The sequence below is a fragment of the Gavia stellata genome, chromosome 1 (genome assembly GCF_030936135.1).
Source record: "Gavia stellata isolate bGavSte3 chromosome 1, bGavSte3.hap2, whole genome shotgun sequence".
Classification (NCBI taxonomy): Eukaryota; Metazoa; Chordata; class Aves; order Gaviiformes; family Gaviidae; genus Gavia; species Gavia stellata.
The window spans coordinates 65055704-65075541 of record NC_082594.1 but is presented as its reverse complement, the minus strand read 5'-3'; the positions used below and the strand labels follow the sequence as shown (position 1 = coordinate 65075541).

The following is a 19838-nucleotide window of genomic DNA, read 5'->3' as shown; positions in this document are numbered from 1 at the left end:
ATAAGCAGTTTAAACCTGTAAGTTTGGCTGAGTTTGTCGTTGTATACTGGAAGTGTGTTCCTGTATTAGTACTACTTCTTCTGGTATTGTAAATTATCATGGAAATGTAGAGATACCTTTGTTGCATTTGTGTCAGGGAAATAGTTTCCACAGTGTTACAGAATTCAGCATTTAAAGGTTGGGGCAGACACTTCAACTATGAAAATGCTTTTTTAAAGAGCCTCATTTACATTGATGCTGATACTGTATAAATATGCATAACTGAAATCCAGTGGGTAGTCTATTGAAAAATGAGAGTATTTTTTTGGTGTCATCGCCTGCAGTTCTTGTGTAAGTGGTGTAAGTTCATATGCAGCATGTAAAATGATGCACCTGTGATATGGTAAATGACAAAAAGATCAAGACAAGTAGATTTGCATTAATTCTTTATTCACACTGCTGTGTCCTGGAAAATATTCTCACTTGACCTCCTCATTTGAAAACTTAGTGGTTTACTTGATTTGGGTCTACTCTTTAATTTCTGAAGATTTGTTTTCTTTTGTGTCAGTTGGGCAACTGATGACATCTGAATTTATGAAATTTCAGGGGCCCCCCGGCACTCCAGGACTTATGGGCAGTCCTGGGGCAAAAGGAGAACCAGGAGATTTTTCTTATGATTCTATCCTGAAAGGTGAAAAGGGAGATCCTGGTTTCCCAGGACAACCAGGTACTCCTGGAAGAGAAGGAAGACCAGGAAAAGATGGATTGCCAGGTCCCCAGGGTCCAAAAGGAGCATCGGTATGTGTTCTTATGTTTACATACTGTCCTACTGTGTGTTTATTTATGTTTACATACCGTTCCATACATTCTGTCTTTCAGAGCAGAATTCACATGCTTTTATGCCCTATACATGCTTTATTGGCCTCGCTCATTGTTCCACATCTTGTCCTTACCTTGAGTAGTTCATTCTTCCTCAGAGGAAGACTCCACTTTCCCTGAAACTAGTGAGGAAGATGGTCCTTTGACAACAGACTATTTCAGAGTTAGATTTTGACCCTTTATTTTTACATGTCATGCAAATAAGTGTTCTGACTCAGAGGTATTCAGCATGGTTTGTTACTTTCAGGACTGTAGAGCAAGGTTACTTCCCCCCCTGAAGTTGTGGGCATGAACGGTAGTTTTGTTCCTTTCTTCCTTTCTCATAGCTTGATAGTGAGAACTAGTGTGGGTGATTTAGCTGATACCTGGAGATGGTTGAAGGAATGCAGTTATCCAAGTAGAGATTGTTAAGACAAGATTCAACTCTGTTCTAGCATATTACTCTTTGAGTGGAAACTAATGCTTCAAAGTCTTGCACTGATAGAGAGTTCAGCTGATATGGATGTGGAGCTGAATGTGAAGCTCGCATCTGCTCGCAGATCCACCACTGGGAACATAGCCTACATGGTCCAGTTAGTTGCATTGCACACTAGGTATGATTTCCGTGTGCTATTCCACGTGGAACCCAGTTCTATTTCCATTGAACTCAGTGATAAAAAGTCCATTTTCTTCAGCATTACAGATACCTGTGCTAAATCCAAGTTACAAAATATTCAAAGAGAGAGGATGACGTGTTCTGTCTTGCCAATCAGGCAAGAAGTACATTTATACTTTCCAAAAATTAGGGTACAGCTGGCTTGAAAGGAGAACGTGGTCCCCCTGGCCAACCTGGATTCCCTGGAGTACGTGGTGAAAGAGGTTTTCCTGGCCCTCCTGGGATAGGCACTGCAGGGTTACCCGGTGACAAAGGAGACAGAGGCTTTGCTGGAACCCCAGGTTTACCAGGCCTTCCAGGTAATGCTATACTATGCTTAAAAAAAAAAAAAATAAAAAAAATTGTGCCCTTTGAGTGGTACAACTTAGAGGATCACTGGAATTTAAGATTGAAATAAAAAGACTTTCTAATTTAAATCAGTGTTTGCTTTCAGCAGTATAATTGCAAATTTTCGAGGGCAGTTTTCTTGAAGAGTTTGTTAGGCCAAACTGGATGGTTTAGGTTCATCCTCAAATAAGTTCATTCTTTGAATCTTCTGTAAAAAAACTTCCTAACAAGTCAGTTGTAATGGTATGAATGGACTAATATTGCTGGCTAGGTGAAAATCCCTTGTTTAATTTCATCAGTTCCTGTACTTAATACATCTTTACATTCACAGGAGCAAAGGGCGAAGCAGGACGAACTGTACCACTCCCCGGGCCTCCTGGGGCGGATGGTCTTCCTGGGCCACCTGGTTTCCCTGGACCCCAAGGTACAGTAGCCTGTTAATCTTTGTTTGGTGATCATAATGGCTCTGTTCCCCAGAAGCTAGCCTTTGTATTAACATTTGTCTTATTTTCACTTGCAAAGGTGACAAGGGGAATCCTGGGCTTCCAGGTAGACCCGGCCTGCCAGGAGAAAAAGGTGCTGTTGGGCAGCCAGGTATAGGGTTCCCTGGACCTCCAGGACCCAAAGGTAAGATAAAGTTATCCAACTAACAGAGCTGGTATAACTGGAGTGTGAATAGAGGCATGCACTATCATCCAGCCATGGCTGCATGAGATTTGGGAGGTGCAGCTGAAGAACATCCCTTGCAAAAGTCCACAAGCACCATAGTAAGCATACTTTCAATGCACACTTGCTTTGTGCAGTGATGTGGTGCAGATATAGACAGTGTCAAAGCTACTGCCAGAATAGAAAATGATACAGTACAACATCTTACACTGCAGCAACTGACGTTGCTGAAAGATGAGATGACCATTCTGAGAGACGAAGCACTGTGTGTGGTTGGTCAAAAAAACATGCTGACATACCATTCTTGGGCCACAGCTAGCAGCTCTGATGCGTCCCAGGTGGCTGAGAGAGGTTTGGTTAGAATACCAGCTTGCTCAGCATAAGTTTAGTCTTCCCTGCATGGCCATTGTCAGGGTATGCACATAGCTTAGAGGTCGTCTAAATGTTCATATTCTAGTTTTGGATTTTTGGGAGATGTATTTTGTAGTGCTGCTACTCATTTAGAACTAGATGACTAGATGCTTTCAGCAGCCAACTCAATCCCCAAAATTCTTGTGTGTCTTCATTATTATTTCATGTATTATGATTCCACACACCAATGAACTGGGAGGGTCAGAAAGACTTAAAAAGGAGAAAGGGCAAATCTTTACCTGTGACCAGCTCTAGTTCCTCCGAGACTGGCATGGGATGAACCTGAACAGAAGAGGCCCATTGCATCTGGAAAAGGATTGCTGTATGCTCTTTAATGCCAGCAAGAAAGGAATGACATATCAAATAAATTTCTTTCAAGGACCCTTCCTTGAATTCAGGTCTGCCCAATGACTTTCCTGGGGCTTAGCCTAAAAGCTGGATTTCGCACTCCCTGAGGCCTTTGCCTGGGAGAGGAGCTTCATCTCAATTTATTGAGCGTGTGCTGGTGTTGAGTGACTGCTATCTTTAAGTGATTTGCAGAATGTTGTATGTATTCCTTCCTGCATTGCCAAGGTGCAGTGCATGGGCCAGCTGTGGCATAGAAACTTTCTGTGTGCAACCCACAGTGGGACATGGAGGACATGTCACACAACGTATACTGAACAAAAGGTGTTGATTCACAGATGGATTTTGTTGTGCATCTCTCAGTCTGATGCCCCACACATTAAGTTGCCTTTTCTGAAGAAGACTTTGGGAGCCCAGCTTTGCAGACAGGATGTTTCTCAATGACATGAACTCACAAGGCTATTAATTTAAAAGGAGACAGTCAGTTTTTATTTCTTCTGGGTGGTTGTTCATCATCAAAAGCCAAATGCTGCATGAAGCTCAGCATCTCTGTTGAGACATTTGGGTGCAGGCATCCCTAGAAGTTAGACATAAAAGACTACACAAACCTTTTTAAACACGTCCCTGTGAGGATGTGAATAGTTCACTTAGAGGCTTGAAGAAACAGCAGAGGACGCTTACAAGCAGAGACAGTAGTGATGTGAGTTTTGTTTTGTTTTATAGGTTTACAAGGTCAGCCTGGCTCGCCTGGTCTGCCGGGGACTCCGGGAACCCCTGGCCTGGATGGTTTGCCAGGTGTACCAGGTTTACAAGGTCAAAAAGTAGGTGTCAGCTGCTGATACTGTTATCTGTGACTGCCTGTGTTAACAGGAATGTGTGCAAAGATCCTGCTCTTTAAACAAAAAAAAAAGTTGGCCGAACTGTCCCTCATCTTATCTTTCCCACTATGCACACAAAGGAACAGAGTAGATGGATGGATGCTTGACCTTAACGCTAAAGGGCTTATGGCTCTCCCCTGAAGTCATGTGTAGCGCTCTGCCTCTGAGTGACTTAAATACAGTCAGTGAATGAATTCTTGGTTTTGATGTGTTGATTCTCAGTCTATTGTGTTTCTTTGGCCAGGGTGAACCTGGTGTAGGTCTCCCTGGCCCTAAGGGACTGCCAGGACCCCCCGGCCCAGCTGGCATCCCTGGAGAAAAGGGAACTCCAGGACTGCCTGGCTTACGTGGTGAGCAAGGTTTTCCGGGAATACCTGGACAGCAAGGATTCAGAGGTAACGTTGATGGAAAAAAACAGCTCTCTATTTCTATTTCTGTTTTAAAGTCACTCCCCCGTAGATGCAGCAAAAAGTCTATTCACCACTGAGATATCCTACTGATATCTCAGGGTATTGCCCTTTTTCCTTCCCCTTGTTTTCTCCTAACAACTGCTGGTAGAAAATGCAAAGAGCAGCCCTTCCTCCGAGTCCAGGCAGGAGGTATTAGAGGCTGAAATGAGGTCTTGCTGGCCAAGTGCTTCCAAAGCACCTTGTTTGGCATCTTCAGCAAACAAGATTTCAAATGCATCAGAGGACCCTCGCTCTATGTTTCTGTCTCCCCGCAGGCGACCCCGGCCTCCCAGGACTGCAAGGCTTGCAGGGCCCTCCGGGCGCGCCAGGGCTGGGCCCGCAGGGATCACCGGGACCCGCTGGGCAGCCAGGACCCCAGGGACCACCAGGTGAGAGGAAAATACTCCCGTGATGGTGCTTGGGAGTGGACTTTTGGCATAAATGGATATTGGCATTGGCGAAAGCGATGCTTGTGAACTGTTTTGCAGCGTGAGGTCGGTGGGGGTGCACGGGGGGCATGTTGGTGGGTCTCCTCTGTCTGGTCCAAAATGCAGGGTGAGGGCGAGGCCTCCTTAGGAAACGCCTGCTGCTTTGTTCCATCTCAGGTCATCATAAGTAATACGTACAGGATTGAAGCCTCACTTAGAAAATGAGGTCTATTTCTGCTGTCTGGCTTTGAGTCTTCATGCCATATAATTTCTGAACCACAGGTGGACATTATTGGATATTCTTGTTAACGGTGTTCCCTGTGCTCCGTTAAGGACTAATCCTGTATCTTCTGATTTTCCTAGGATTTCCTGGAATAAAAGGAGAAAGGGGCTTCCCTGGTATCCCAGGTCAAGATATGCCAGGACCAAAAGGGGACAAAGGTAGCCAGGGCCAGCCTGGAGTACCAGGATCTGTGGGGTTACCTGGCCTGCCAGGTCCACAGGGAGCCATTGGACTGAAAGGATCAGCAGGTAAACATCTTTTCCCTTGGAGACCGGCATCTTTGACAACTGTTTTATTAAGATGTGGTAGCATGCCCTTTCACTCAGTTAGGAATTGATCCATCAAAGAGCCTGAGCTTAGGAAAACACATGGGCTGATGTCAGTAAAGCAGCTCTGTGCATGTGTAACTGAACTCAAGTCCTTTGGTGGATCAAATCCAGCAGCTTGCAGGAACTAGCCTTTAGCCTGTAATAATGAAAGGAGATTATCCTACACAGTTTTAGTGACAGAATGTGGTTTTAATAATGCCTTTGTTAATGACAGCATTGCTTACTGTAATAGGAAGTTTTAAGAATCTGTCAAAAACCCATTACAAACTGTGTTTTATTCTGGTTTTCATAACACTATTTTTACTGTTGTTTTCTCTATCAGGCTATTTTAGATTAATCTTCTTCTTTGTCCCATTTTTCCTTAAGTGGTGTAATTCCTAATACGATAGGGAATAAATAATTCCGTTTCTTCTACTTTTTTACACTGCTTGCTTTACTTCCATTATTCACCCTTTCACTTTGGTTTCAGGAGCCAAAGGAGAAATGGGAGTTATGGGAACTCCTGGATTGCCAGGAACTCCTGGACCGGTTGGAGATCGAGGATTGCCTGGTGAAAAAGGTAAGAGAGAGATTTTCTCAAAATCAAAATTGTAAAATCCACCTTTTTCCCGGCATGAGACAAGTCTGGAAATAACCAAATATAAGGAGCATGCTTGGCCTAAGGAATGTTTTATGTCAAGCAACTTCCCTGTAAGTTAGAAATAGTGTAATTTAGAAATCCATATCCTAGGAGCAGTCATGTATTTGGGCACCAAGCCAGGATATTTGATCCGTTCTTCAACAACGTAAGGGTTTGCTAGGTGTGAGGATGATATTATATATATTATATATTATATATAGATATTAGTCCAAGAAAAATACTGTGTTTGTAATTATAAAAAGCCAGCAGGAATATTTTAATTAAATCCTTCAAACAGTGCCCTGTATTACTGCCAAGCTCCTATACCTATTGTTTTGAGAGTCTAAAATTAATGACTGTGAAGTGGGAAAAATATGTCAACTTAAAATTTTGACAAAGCTATTTTGAAGTCCTGGTATAAAAAAACTTCATATGAGATAAATGAGATGTTCCTGAGCATGGTATTCGGTGCTCAAAATTTGAACAAATAGCTAATTTCGTTTGTTGTTGTCTACTAAATATTTTTGCAAAGTTTTATATGCCGCTATAATATTCTGTGCTATCCCTTTATAGGTAGCCAAGGTTTCAAAGGTGTAGTTGGACCACAGGGTGATCCTGGTGTCAAAGGAGATAAAGGTGAAGCTGGTCTCCCGGGTAAACCTGGAACGATGGACAACATGGACATGGTTAGTCTCAAAGGCCAAAAGGGAGATCAAGGAGAAAAAGGTAACTTCAGTCTCTAACTGTGGATAAGTGTAATTAACAAGTGTAATTGAGTTCAACTGTATCTTAGTTTTAGACAACAGTTTTTAAAATAAGATTAAAGAGTTTCACACAGCAAATGCAGATATTTTTCCAGTATCTTTCAACTCCATAGAAACAAAGATTAATCACAGACAGAAGGGATTTTGATTGGATGGAAGAGGTTCCATTTGCCCTCATAAAATCCATTTTACCTATTTTATCAGAAGACTCTCTCAAAAGAAATTTTAAAACTAGAAACTAGAGCTTGCCAGAAGAGAAAAGCTGTCTTTCATGTAAAACATACAGTAGAAACACTGTTGTGGCCATGAAGATCAACTAATACTGTAAGAAAAAGTGGGCAGCCTTTCTTGGCACACATGTTTCTTTGTGACCTGAAGAAATTTCAGGAAAGACACGTGCATGCCACTGATAACAAAAGGTTATCTTATGTCAGTTTAGAAACATCTGGAAATATGCAGGAGAAAGGCAATCAGCTTTCTGTTTAGAAATTTATTGGTGGTAGAGATATTAGGTTTTTTTAGACAATGCATTCTTCTTGGATTCTTATTTTTATTGCTACATGAATATCTAGTTGTTTAAGATCATGCTCCCTCCTGTTTTTCTTTTCAAAGAAAAATAGTGTATATTTGATATGCTTTTATTATTTGTCCTTTTTTTATTGTGATTTACTTTTTATTAAAAAATCCCATAAGAGTTTTTAAGTAAATGATAACTGCTTTAGTTAAAATAGAAATGTAGGGCTTAGAAGGCAGCTACTGAGATCACACAGTCTTCCATTTCCCTCAACCAAATCCTTCAGCCTTTCATTGTATATCATGATTTCTGAAATAATTATCATTCTTGTTACCCTTTCTGACTTCTCCCCAATTTGGTTGCATCCTTGTTAGAGTGCACTTTGCTGAAACAAGTGAAGTGCTTCAACTCAGGTCTTGCTAGAATGAAATCTCCCTTTCTTGAAACAACAGCCAACTCAGTTTGTGATTAGCTATAATCCTTAGGCCTTTACTTCTGGATGGCTGTCTCTGCAATTGTTTTTCGTTTTGTATGCATGCTTTTGACTTCTCCTTACCACGTATGTGCTGTATTACACTTCTTGAATTTCATGATGTTGCTTTTCAAGCTTTACTCCTACTCTTCAAAATCCTTCTGCAGTCTAATCCTGTCCTCTTTTCAAGGCTTTCCAGCTCAATGTCATCTGTACATTTCATGAATGTATTCTCTGCTGGGCCCAGGACAGAGCACTTGAGACTCCTTTCCAGTTTGGCAGTGAATCACCAATAACTATACTATGTTATATTTGAACTATGGGAACAGCAGAGTTTCCCAGTCTAGGTACCTCTTATCTCCATGTCCTGACTACTTGTCAGAATGAGACCTGGGCTCGTGTGTCCCAGTTGGGTCTCAGAGAAACCTAGGCATGTGGATAGGTAGTGCCTCCCAGCTTGGACAGCCAGGGACTGCAAGGGAGGGCAGGAGCATATGTGAAGTGCATCTGCCTCTAAGCTGGGATGCACTTTTGTATTTGGTGAGGCTCGCAGCCTATAAAGATTTCATCTAGATTAATTTTTCTTGTTTGTTTCTGATGTTGGTACATATGGTGGTATGAAAAGCCTTAAAACAAATCCACATAGGTTATCTTTCATTACTTTCTTATCTACTATTGGACTGTAGGTTTGCTGATTGATAATTAGTTTTATTTCCTCTCCAGAAATCCAAATTAGGCACACTGGTCACATGCATATAAAGAAGCCTTTGTTGAGAAATTCAAATGGTTAATTTCTTTGGTTTCTAACTTTTTCATGTCTCCAGCACTAATAATGCACACTTGCAAACTTGTATGCTCTACCTTTTCCTGACCACACACAGTCTACAAATTGGCCTGGCTCACACAGCTTGGAAGGGTAGGTTCCAAACAGCCCCCAGCCTGCGAATTTCTGCTGTTATTCTGCCCATCTCATCCTCTTCAACCCAAAGATACTTAGTACCAGCAGAGAAAAATAACCTAGTTATACTCCATAACTTTGCTGATCTATTAGCTGCCTTCATCTATCTAGGCATGAATGTCATAGTAATGTTTTAAAAAGCTTTTAAAATACAAACTGTGCAGAAAAGACACAGTATCTTTATGGAAGATTGTCAGTGATGTTTAATGAAAAAATTTGGGTTTGGATATCTTGGGATGTTTTTAATATAATCTGCTTACTTAAAAACCTTTAGCAAGCTCTCTTCAGTAACCTATTGTCCTGCACTTATGTGCAACACTAACAGAAATGGTTATAACCGAAAAACTTGGACCTTAAAGCTGGAGGAGAGGCACACCACAGAATAAGAGGTGGAGCCTTCTGGAATGATGAAGATGCTTTAATGTTAGATAGAACTGAGGAAACAGCAAATTTCTGGCGGTGAACTGGTTGTTCACATGTATCTTTTTAGACAACAGAACAGTCAAATCAATCATTTCTGTTAACACCTGATATTGTCTGGCACTTCTGACGTAACTCATTAATCTAGCTCAAACACGTTTGTTTGCAATTTCTTTTAAAGATATAACTTGCCTTGTAATTTGCACAGACACCGGTAAAATGGTAATAGTTCGCAGCCATTCCTCAGCACTGGTTTAGTGACTGGAGAGTTGTGTTTTACTCAAGTGTGACTCTACTGTACAACGAATGAAGCTTGAATTCAGCCATTTCCTTGTTCAGCAGAGAGAAGCAACAGTGATCAAAAATTAACCAGAAGGATTATTATATGGCATTGCAGTAAATTTTGATAAAACTCAACTCACTGTGTTTGTTTTCTTGGTGTCCAGGGGACCATGGAGCAACAGGAGAAAAAGGGTTACGTGGGGAATATGGAGAACCAGGAATTCCAGGGAAGGACGGTGAACCTGGTACTCCAGGACATCCAGGTATGTCTGAAGCTAGCAACAGAGAGATTGTTCATCAGGTATTTTAAGCCACATTAACTAATGGGACTCTTAATTTCTCTGCTGTCTGTAGGACCAAAAGGTGATCAGGGACCCCCAGGATACCCAGGGGATCCAGGAATTCCAGGACAAAAAGGATCAGTTGGTGAAATGGGTTTGCCAGGTACTGATTGCTGGGAATTTCATATTATTGTTTTCCTCAAGTTAATATAGAACATTATGAGAGACCTGTGTGGAATATTTGTTGGTGTAGATCTACTAAATGGTTGCACTATTTGCAGTGTCTGAACTTTAGGATTTTGGGACATTGCTTTATCAATACTATTGTGATATACAAATAATAGGATGCTTTCCTAAGTTTCTACATGTGAATCCTTTAGCTGGATATGTAGGATTTGTGTATCTGTTGCAGGCAGGCAGTTTTTCAAGTGATGCCTGTTTGTCTGTCTGCCTCTGTCTCTGCTAGTGTGTGAATTGCATTAAGCTTCTTGTGTATTTTCCTCCTTCTAAAATGTTTGGTGAGTTGCTGTGTACTGCATGTTAATTACAAACTGTAGTGGCCTGGAAAGAGTGTTGTTGTGCAGGGGGTTGGCAAAGACTAGAATGGAGAAGAACCTATATCTCAACACGGAAACTTTGTCTCTGTTCAGATGGCCTTGTGCCTAGCATATTTAGGAAATCAAAGGTGAAAGACTGAAATGGTAAGGGGGGACAGAAAAATTTGCTACAGCAGAGTCCCTTTGTCACTGTGGTCTTGTTAGAAATTACGCTAATCAACATAAACTTCTATTCAAATGATATTTTTAGCAAGAGCTCTGTTTACTCTGAATCCAAGATTACGACCTTCTCTTATGAAGAGAGCTTATCTTCCCACAAAAAGTCCCATTTAGAGAGTGAATCTCAAAAGTTCATTTACTAGCTATTTTAGTGAGTTACATTGCTTTTCTAGCTCTGAAGAGCTAAGGCAACACTGAAAAATCATTGTCAACACTGCTAGAGCACCACTAGTTCTGATACACCCATTTTTACTTTTCTCTTACTAGGAACACCTGGAGAAAAGGGTCTGCCAGGAGTACCAGGTTCACCAGGCACACCAGGGTTCCCTGGTCAAAAAGGTGAAAAAGGAGACAAAGGAGCACCAGGTTTTCCTGGAATTGGTTTTCCAGGGTCTCCTGGTGAGAAGGTATTTACACCCCTAAGGATTTAATTGTCTGTCTCCACCAAGTACTTCATTTGCAAAGATGCTGTTGGGCTTTAAGCTATTTTATTGTATTTACTATTATGCTCATTTAAATACCTGATGAGAAACTTGAGAGGTGTGCATATGCACAGGTTTAGATGCATTCTATTTGAAGGGACCATTATCTCCAGGGTTCTTATTTATTCCGTCTCTTCAGAATAGACTAATTTACAGTGCTAGAAATGTGGAGGAGGGGAATAACTTTTAAAAATGCTAAGTAAATAAAGTGAAAAGGGCTTCTTACAAACAGAGCAAATAATCATACTGAAATAGTGTTTCAGTACTTTTACAGAGATACTGGGAAGCTGAAAAAACCTATAAAATGCTCAGATATTTCTGAAAAGAGAACTGTATTAATACTGTCTGTAAAGTTAATTTAATCTCTAGTAGTATTCTAATAGGACTCTCATTTGTTTCACATTCCTTTTCCTAGCTGTAAAATGACAGTAATCTTGAATTTATATGTAAAAGTTGTAAAAACAAAACTTACTAATCTGGCAGCAAACTTGCTGAAGAATTAAAAAAAGTTTTTTTTGAAGACAATTAAGTGTAGTAAGCTAAGAGGCTAATTTGGAAAAGACTTTATAAAAACCGTCATAGAAATGCATAGAAAACTACTAATTTTCATATGTAGGTATTAAGCAATTGCTAGAAAAGTCAATAATTCTGATAGTGGAATTTAATGCCAAATTTAATCCTAAATTACTTTGTTTCTAAAGGGAAAAAGAATGAAATTCTTTGTAAGTCTGATGGATAAGAGGGCTGACATCTACCACTGCAAACAGAAAAAGCTGTTTCAGAATTAATGTGTGGATTTTATAATGTGTGCTGCTTCTTCTAGGGAGAACCAGGAAGAACGGGTAGTCCAGGTTTGTCTGGAGATAAGGGTGAAAAGGGTAGTGCAGGAATTCCTGGAATGCCGGGTACCCCAGGTCCCAAAGGATCCCCTGGCATGGCAGGATTTCCAGGCAAGTGTTTATGCTTTAATAAAACAGAAACTGCAGTGAAAACTTAATGTGAAACTTACACCAAATATCCCACATGTAAACCCGTGTCTTCCTTTCTTTAGGGAGCCCTGGCCGCCATGGAGAAAAGGGTGAAAAAGGACTTCCTGGCTTAAGTGGCATTCCAGGTTTAAAAGGAGAACCAGGTAGAAAAGAAATATAAACTACCAAATGCTACTTGAAGTATTGTTCACCTCCAGGCAGTGGCTAAAACAAATACTGTGGCATTCTACATTAGTTTTGGCTCAGATATTTCCTGGTACATTTGTTCATTTCATAAGCAGAAAAAGACAGGGCTGTTTCCCAGTAAATCTGGGTCAGTGTAGCATGGGGCTAATACTTCTTTTGCACTGTTTGTGGAAGAGATTTTACCACCATCCACAAGACTGTTTGTTGCTATAGCCATTAGTTCTGTTCTTTCTGAGTTCATTTAAAACAATAAATGGGCCCAAACCTGAATCGCCACATTAGCATCATTACACAGATGTTAAAGAGGAAATAGAGTACGGAGGGGAGTAAGTCCATTGCAATTATGAGTATAACATTTTTGAATTTGGAGCCTCGTGTTCTTAGTTCACTGGCTGCAGGACACATCATCTCATTGGACAATGGGCTGTGCTATTCACAAATCTTTGCTGGATTTCCTGCACTCTAAACTCACTGAGATTCGTAATTAGCTATGTCAAAATCTGTAATACTTGATCCCTGTCTCACACTGATTTAATTCAGAAGTAACCTCAGAGAAAAGTCCCACTGAAGTCATCACGCAATATCTGCTTGGTCTCTGCGGGAGCAAAAAAATAAATTAAGCTTTTCTTCAGAGGAAAAAAAATGTGTAAAAAAAAGTCCAATGATTCCTAGATGAAATGAAAACAGCAATGATTTTTCAGGTGAACCCGGCGTTCCAGGTCCTGCTGGTTCCATTGGACAAAAGGGTGAACCAGGTTATGATGGGATTCCAGGTGCAGCTGGTGCAAAGGGTGAACAAGGTACTGTGACTGTCATGTTAAGTTTATGGGGTATGAAAATGCACAGGGACAGGCTACACAAGAGTAGCTGGTAGAGGGGTGTGCTGGGTTTAAGGTACTTTGGATGGAACCTTAGAAAATAAAGTTAGTATGGTGTCTTGCAAACTACTGACTATCATCCATCATTGTAAAGCTGATCATTTAGATGAGCAACTGTGTTTAGTCAGTGTAATCTTGAAAGAATTTATTTCACGAAAGCTGGCAATGCTTTAAAGAATTGGCATGTTTTGGAAATAATTTCAGTCTGCAACTTAACTGGAAATAAGGGAGCAGGCTTGCCTTTTCTTCGGGTAGGGTGTTCAGTCATGCAGGACCAATTGTGCTAGATACAGTACCAATACACAACAAAGACAGTCTCTGCCCTGAAGAACTTTTGCATAAACCGTTTATTTAGATTTCATATTTGCTTAATAGAGTTTTGTTCATTGCAGGTTAAATTTAAGCACTGTCCCATCTTCTCATTTTTTGCTGCCTCTGTATTACAGGTATTCCAGGTAGAGGACTTCCAGGATTTCCCGGTGCAAAGGGAGATAAAGGTAAACCACTTCTTTAAACAAGCAGCAATCTTCCCTCCCAATATCCTATGAACAAAATTCTGTAATTCAAACATACTGTCCACTTCATTCTTTTACATGCTATACCTTTTCAGAGCAGGCAGAAACTCTGAAAGGCTCAAATACTCATTTCTGTTACAGTGGCAGCATCTTGGACATGAGTTAGATATGCCCTAAAATAGGTAATTATTCATAGTGTGGAATTTACTGCAAGCTGTGCTGTGATGAGGTAATATAAATAACGCCCATATTTGTGTGCTGTGCTTTTGACTCCAAGTATTTCTGTTTTCCTACTAATTTTGCAAGAATCTTTAATAGTCTTTAATAGTAAGACCACTTGTTCTCTGGGCACCCAGCCCCCTGAGCTGGAAGATAGAGGTGGGGAGCAGAATGAAGCCCCCATAATCCAAGGGGGAATGGTTAGCGACCTGCTACACCACTCAGACACCCACAAGTCTATGGGACTGGATGGGATCCACCCAAGGGTACTGAGGGATCTGGTGGAAGTGCTCACCAAACCATTTTCCATCATCTACCAGCAGTCCTGGCTAACTGGGGAGGTCCCAGTGGGTTGGTGGTTAGCAAATGTGATGCCCATCTTCAAGAAGGGCCGGAAGGAGGATCCAGGGAACTACAGGCCTGTCAGCCTGACCTCCATGCCAGGGAAGATTATGGAAGAGATCATCTTGAGTGCCATCACATGGCATGTACAGAACAACCAGGGGATCAGGCCCAGTGAGCATGGGTTTATGAAAGGCAAGTCCTGCTTGACCAGCCTGATCTCCTTCTATGACAAAGTGACCCTCTTAGTGGATGAGGGAAAGGCTGTGGATGTAGTCTACCTGGACTTTAGTAAAGCCTTTGACACCGTTTCCCACAGCATTTTCCCAGAGAAACTGACTGCTCATGGCTTGGATGGGCACACTCTTCGCTGGGTAAAGAACTGGCTGGACGGCCGGGCCCAAAGGGTTGTGGTGAATGGCGTTAAATCCAGTTGGCAGCCGGTCACAAGTGGTGTCCCCCAGGGCTCGGTACTGGGACCGGTCTTGTTTAATATCTTTATCTTTATCAATGATCTGGACGCGGGGATCAAGTGCACCCTCAGCAAGTTTGCAGATGACACCAAGTTGGGCGGGAGTGGTGATCTGCTCAAGGGTAGGAAGGCTCTGCAGAGGGATCTGGACAGGCTGGATCGATGGGCCAAGGCCAACTGTATGAGGTTCAACAAGGCCAAGTGCCGGGTCCTGCACTTTGGTCACAACAACCCCATGCAATGCTACAGGCTTGGGGATGAGTGGCTGGAAAGCTGCCCAGTGGAAAAGGACCTGGGGGTGTTGATTGACAGCCGGCTGAATATGAGCCAGCAGTGTGCCCAGGTGGCCAAGAAGGCCAACAGCATCCTGGCCTGTATCAGAAATAGTGTGGCCAGCAGGAGTAGGGAGGTGATCGTGCCCCTGTACTCGGTGCTGGTGAGGCCGCACCTCGAATCCTGTGTTCAGTTTTGGGCCCCTCAATACAAGAAGGACAATGAGGTGCTGGAGCGTGTCCAGAGAAGGATGACAAAGCTGGTGAGGGGTATGGAGCACAAGTCTTATAAGGAGCAGTTCAGGGAACTGGGGTAATTTAGCCTGGAGAAGAGGAGGCTCAGGGGAGACCTTATCGCTCTCTACAGCTACCTGAAAGGAGGTTGCAGAGAGGTGGGTGTTGGTCTCTTCTCCCAAGTGACAAGTGATAGGACAAGAAGAAATGGCCTCAAGTTGCACCAGGAGAGGTTTAGGTTGGATATTAGGAAAAACTTCTTCACTGAAAGGGTTGTCAGACACTGGACCAGGCTGCCCAGGGAGGCGGTTGAGTCACCCTCCCTGGAGGTGTTCAAGGAACGTGTGGATGTGGCACTTAGGGACATGGTTTAGTGCTGGACTTCACAGTGTTAGGTTTATGGTTGGACTGGATGATCTTACAGGTCTTTTCCAACCTTAATGATTCTGTGATTCTGTAATCAAAGTTTAGTGAGGCTCTGTGCACCAGACAGCTAAAGACCATAGTTTTGTGGCCAGGATACCATAGTAATTTTTTTAACTGAGTCTGTTGTGCAGCCCAGATGCAATTTTATTCAATGCGAAAATAGTTATTCTCAATAGCTCAGTAAAGCATGTCTAAGCTATGCACAGGAGCATGCTACAGAGATGCAAAAGATAGCAGAGACCTGATGAGATCTTACTGAAAATTGTTATTACTTGGACTCAGGACTTATTAGCTTGGGTACAGCCACATAGCTATCACAATTTGAAGACCACTTGTGGTCTTCGCAAAGTGTGTCTCTACACTGTGCTGTGAGAACAGCGTCATTGGCTTGAGTCAGTGCTTGTTCAAGGTGTCTGTAATGCACCATGCTCCATTTTATGAAATACATATGTCCTAGACACTAGACTGCAATAGATACAGTGGTGAAGAAATATCAAACTGCTGCTGATAAAGGAAATTTTGTACAATTAAAGGATTTTCAATTTTAAACGTCCAGAAAAGAAAAAAGATTCAACTAGTCCATCTATGAAATTAACATGACATGGTAGATTTTGTAGAACTTACATAGCTTGAAATATCAATGCCCTACCTCACTCCTTCATTCTATAAATACAGTGATAAACCAGAATTTTAGAGTATCTTCTATTTACCATCTCAGAGTAATTAACAGTCATTAATTGCTGAGAAAGCCCTAATGTTAGAGAACTTATTTTAATAAGCAAATTTTCTAATCATAGCTCAGTAATGCATGTAGAATGCTAGATTATGAGAGCACTTATCTTACCCATCTCTCTCATTTTGTCAGCACAGCTCATTTAAAAATATCTGGTTTTAGAGTAAATAGATACCCAACTGACATAATTTGTGTTCCAAATGTATTGTAGTTCCAAAAAAACAAGTTCAGGATTTAAAGACCCTCTTCTGTTTAGGCAAAGAGCTAGGGATAGTGTTCTTTATACATTTTATTTCTCTTATTATTGTACTTATACCAGCTAATCTATATTCTTTTTGCTCAATCGTGATCTAAAATTTGACTGAATTGCAAATGTTAACTATTTGTACAATCCTGAAAGTAAGTACTAGGTGTCTAAATCTAGATCTTAGTAAAAAAATATTCCCTTTTTCTCCAGGAGCAAGTCCTTTTGTGCTTAGACAAGCAAAACATCCATTACTCAGCTATGACAATACTAATTATAATGGAATAAGGGTTTGGGGGCTTTACATTCCTTGTGGAAGTACTGATTGAGAGATGCTGATGTTCATCTATTTTTAGAGTGAATTAAAATAGCCTGGTGATCAGTTTAGCTAAGAAAGGATGTGTCGGTCAAGCGACTCTTTTCCTCATACTTTATGTCATAATGTGGAGAATAGTACAGTTTTCCAAAAATTTTGCATTTTTATACAAATGGATAAAGGCAAGGTCAGTATTTTCTTAAGGAATAAAGCTTACTGTGAGTGGGTAATAAGGCAGAAGGTTTCGGTGATTGTGACCCTTCCTCTAATCATGTTTTGGGGTTGTTTCAAATCTTAGGTGCGAAAGGTGATGTGGGTTTTCCAGGATCCCCAGGAAGTCCGGGGATCCCAGGCCTGAAAGGAGAACCAGGATATGCTGGTCCACCAGGCCCTAAGGGCAGCCAAGGTCTTCCTGGACTACCAGGAAGTGCAATTGAGGGCCCTAAAGGAGACAGAGGACCCCAAGGCCAACCTGGCCTTCCAGGTAATTCTTTATCTTTAGTATTAACGTACTGCTGTTAATCAAAGCTCACCTAATTAATTAATAATATGATCAATATTGCATATCCTTGTTTATCCTCTTCACACAGATCAGAGAAAAGCTCCCCTTCGTAGGAAGTTTGACATTATGTCCTAAACAGGCTGATTTTATGACCTCAGGCAGTTGGTTTTGTCCAGAAGTCTTTCTGACATTGAGAAGTTTGCCTCCCATTTCCGTGTTTCTCTCTGGACTTTATTTACTGTTTCGAGGCAGCCATGGCTATATGTTCCTATGTCCTGGAGTGTTAATGCGTTTAACAATGGCCCAGCGTGGCCTTACCTTGGCAGTGGCCTTGTGCTAGAGGTTAAGGAGGAGTAGAGCAGAGCTACAATACATCTCTAGCGTGTTCATCCTTGAGAACATACCATCTGTATGAGCCAGCTCATCTTCCATCAGGTACTGCTCTGGACAAATTTTGCCACTAAATACTCTCTTCTTCTGGTTTGTAGGTTTACCAGGTCCAACAGGGCCACCAGGACCCCCAGGTCTGAAAGGGGCCAAAGGAGAGCAGGGGAGCAATGGCTGGCCTGGGACTCCTGGGGGTCCGGGAGTCAAAGGTGATCCGGGTTACCAGGGACTGCCAGTAAGTTACTTTCAGTACACTCTAGATTTGCTGAAAGCTGGTTCTTGTAATTAATGGATATATTAATCATAAATGTTTCTTGTTCAAAATAATGATACTTTATGCTCAAAGTGCCTTTGGACTCACTGATGATGATGTAAAGTCAGTTTGAAACGTTTCAATTCTCTCCTTTTAAAGGCTGCCTACTAATAAGCTGCTGTGAGCTAATGAACTTATTAGAAATTTATAGATAGTGAGTGGTAACATACAACACCCAGAATATAATTTACAGTGTATTAACAGTACAGGATGGCTGCAGCACATCCATAAATCCTGCAAATGCATTAGTAGTTAATTTTAAAGGTTGCATATTTCACGATAAATTGCCTTCTGAAAATACCTGAACTGTTTGGTTTTGTTATGAAACCTTTCAAATAAAGTGCACTTTGAGTGCTGTCAGTGATGAAATATAGCTGCTGATTTAGAAATACAAACAGGCAATGCTATTAATACATTGTTGTCATATATTATTCATTTTCCCTGATCTAAACCAGTCCCTTTTCCATATATTAGGGAGAATGAAGTTGAATAGGACAGTCACCCAGAATAGTTGGTCTTCTATACTCTTTCTCTCAGAGTGTCTGCTGCCTTTTTACACACTGAAAAATACACTCTATATTTTAACTTTTCCTTTCTTCTTTCCTACTAAGAAAATAATAATAATAATCATAATCATAATCATAATATGGAAGAAGGAATAAGAAAGTAGGTAGGTATGACTCAACAGTTCCTAGTGTACAAAAGGAAGGAAAACTCAGAAATAAGGTCCTTATATGAAAAGCAGGATACTGATAGTGGACTTAAAAGGTCCACATTATTCTTGAGAATGCAAAGATCTACTGCATCCTTGTCTGCATCCAGGAGGCACATCACAGAGACTTTAAGGATTTGCTTCAGTGTTCTGACACTAGATCTTGGCTATGCCTTTTATCTTTGAGACCATACCATACCATACCAGCTTTGAAGGTAGTAAATTTCAAAATAACATTCCAGTATATTTTCCCTATTATAAGAATTTGTAGTACTTCTGCAGAGAGCTAAACTTCTATAACCCAGGAAATTCTAAAGCTTTTCCCAGGTTGATACTCCAGTCCAAGACTGTTTGTTTATCAAGAATGGGAAATGCCAAAGGATTTCGATTCCATGCCTTCAGTCGGAAGAAAATGTTTTACTATCCTTGAGCCGCAATGCATAGTATTGGGTTGTTAAATCAGTGTGAAATGCTCCAGTGAGAGTTATTTCAATAATAAACTTCCTCTGGTGATACATACTGAGATGGGTTTCTAATGTCTGCATCCTCCCCAGTGTGACAGGCTCCTGCCCTGATTACAGCTCAATTGCTCATACAGGTCTCCAGATACATGGTAACCTACGTCAGAAAGGAGATTTTGTTACAACATGGGTGACACAGCCTGTCCAAAAATCCTACCCAAAAAAGGTGAATGCGGAGATCAGACTGTGAAATACAAAACCCATGGGTTTTTCTGTGCATTTTAATGTCGAAATAAGAAAAGAAACATTTTCATCATTTTCACAAACTGAAATAGTTTTGTTTTATTTTATTTTGTTTGGAACAGATCCAAAACAAAATGTTCTTTGCCAAGCTATATCTGATGGGGAAAAAAAAAAGTTTAAGAAACTGCATACTGTTG

General features: G+C 41.1%; 1 protein-coding gene across 2 annotated transcripts in view; it reads left to right on the top strand.

The window, feature by feature from the left end:
- Positions 1 to 19838, top strand: part of COL4A1 (collagen type IV alpha 1 chain) — a 126542-nt gene that overhangs the window by 92042 nt on the left and 14662 nt on the right. Inside the window, exons 25-43 of one of the 2 annotated variants that reach the window (XM_059825867.1) lie at positions 586 to 777; positions 1644 to 1812; positions 2172 to 2264; positions 2363 to 2467; positions 3986 to 4083; positions 4385 to 4535; positions 4865 to 4978; positions 5381 to 5548; positions 6099 to 6188; positions 6822 to 6974; positions 9823 to 9921; positions 10013 to 10102; positions 10983 to 11122; positions 12021 to 12151; positions 12253 to 12329; positions 13074 to 13172; positions 13697 to 13747; positions 17322 to 17507; positions 18014 to 18147. In XM_059825867.1, the coding sequence (XP_059681850.1) occupies positions 586 to 777; positions 1644 to 1812; positions 2172 to 2264; positions 2363 to 2467; positions 3986 to 4083; positions 4385 to 4535; positions 4865 to 4978; positions 5381 to 5548; positions 6099 to 6188; positions 6822 to 6974; positions 9823 to 9921; positions 10013 to 10102; positions 10983 to 11122; positions 12021 to 12151; positions 12253 to 12329; positions 13074 to 13172; positions 13697 to 13747; positions 17322 to 17507; positions 18014 to 18147 (2340 nt within the window). Of the gene's footprint in view, positions 1 to 585; positions 778 to 1643; positions 1813 to 2171; positions 2265 to 2362; positions 2468 to 3985; positions 4084 to 4384; positions 4536 to 4864; positions 4979 to 5380; positions 5549 to 6098; positions 6189 to 6821; positions 6975 to 9822; positions 9922 to 10012; positions 10103 to 10982; positions 11123 to 12020; positions 12152 to 12248; positions 12330 to 13073; positions 13173 to 13696; positions 13748 to 17321; positions 17508 to 18013; positions 18148 to 19838 lie in introns of both variants that reach the window. The other variant, XM_059825874.1, reaches the window with a different exon arrangement.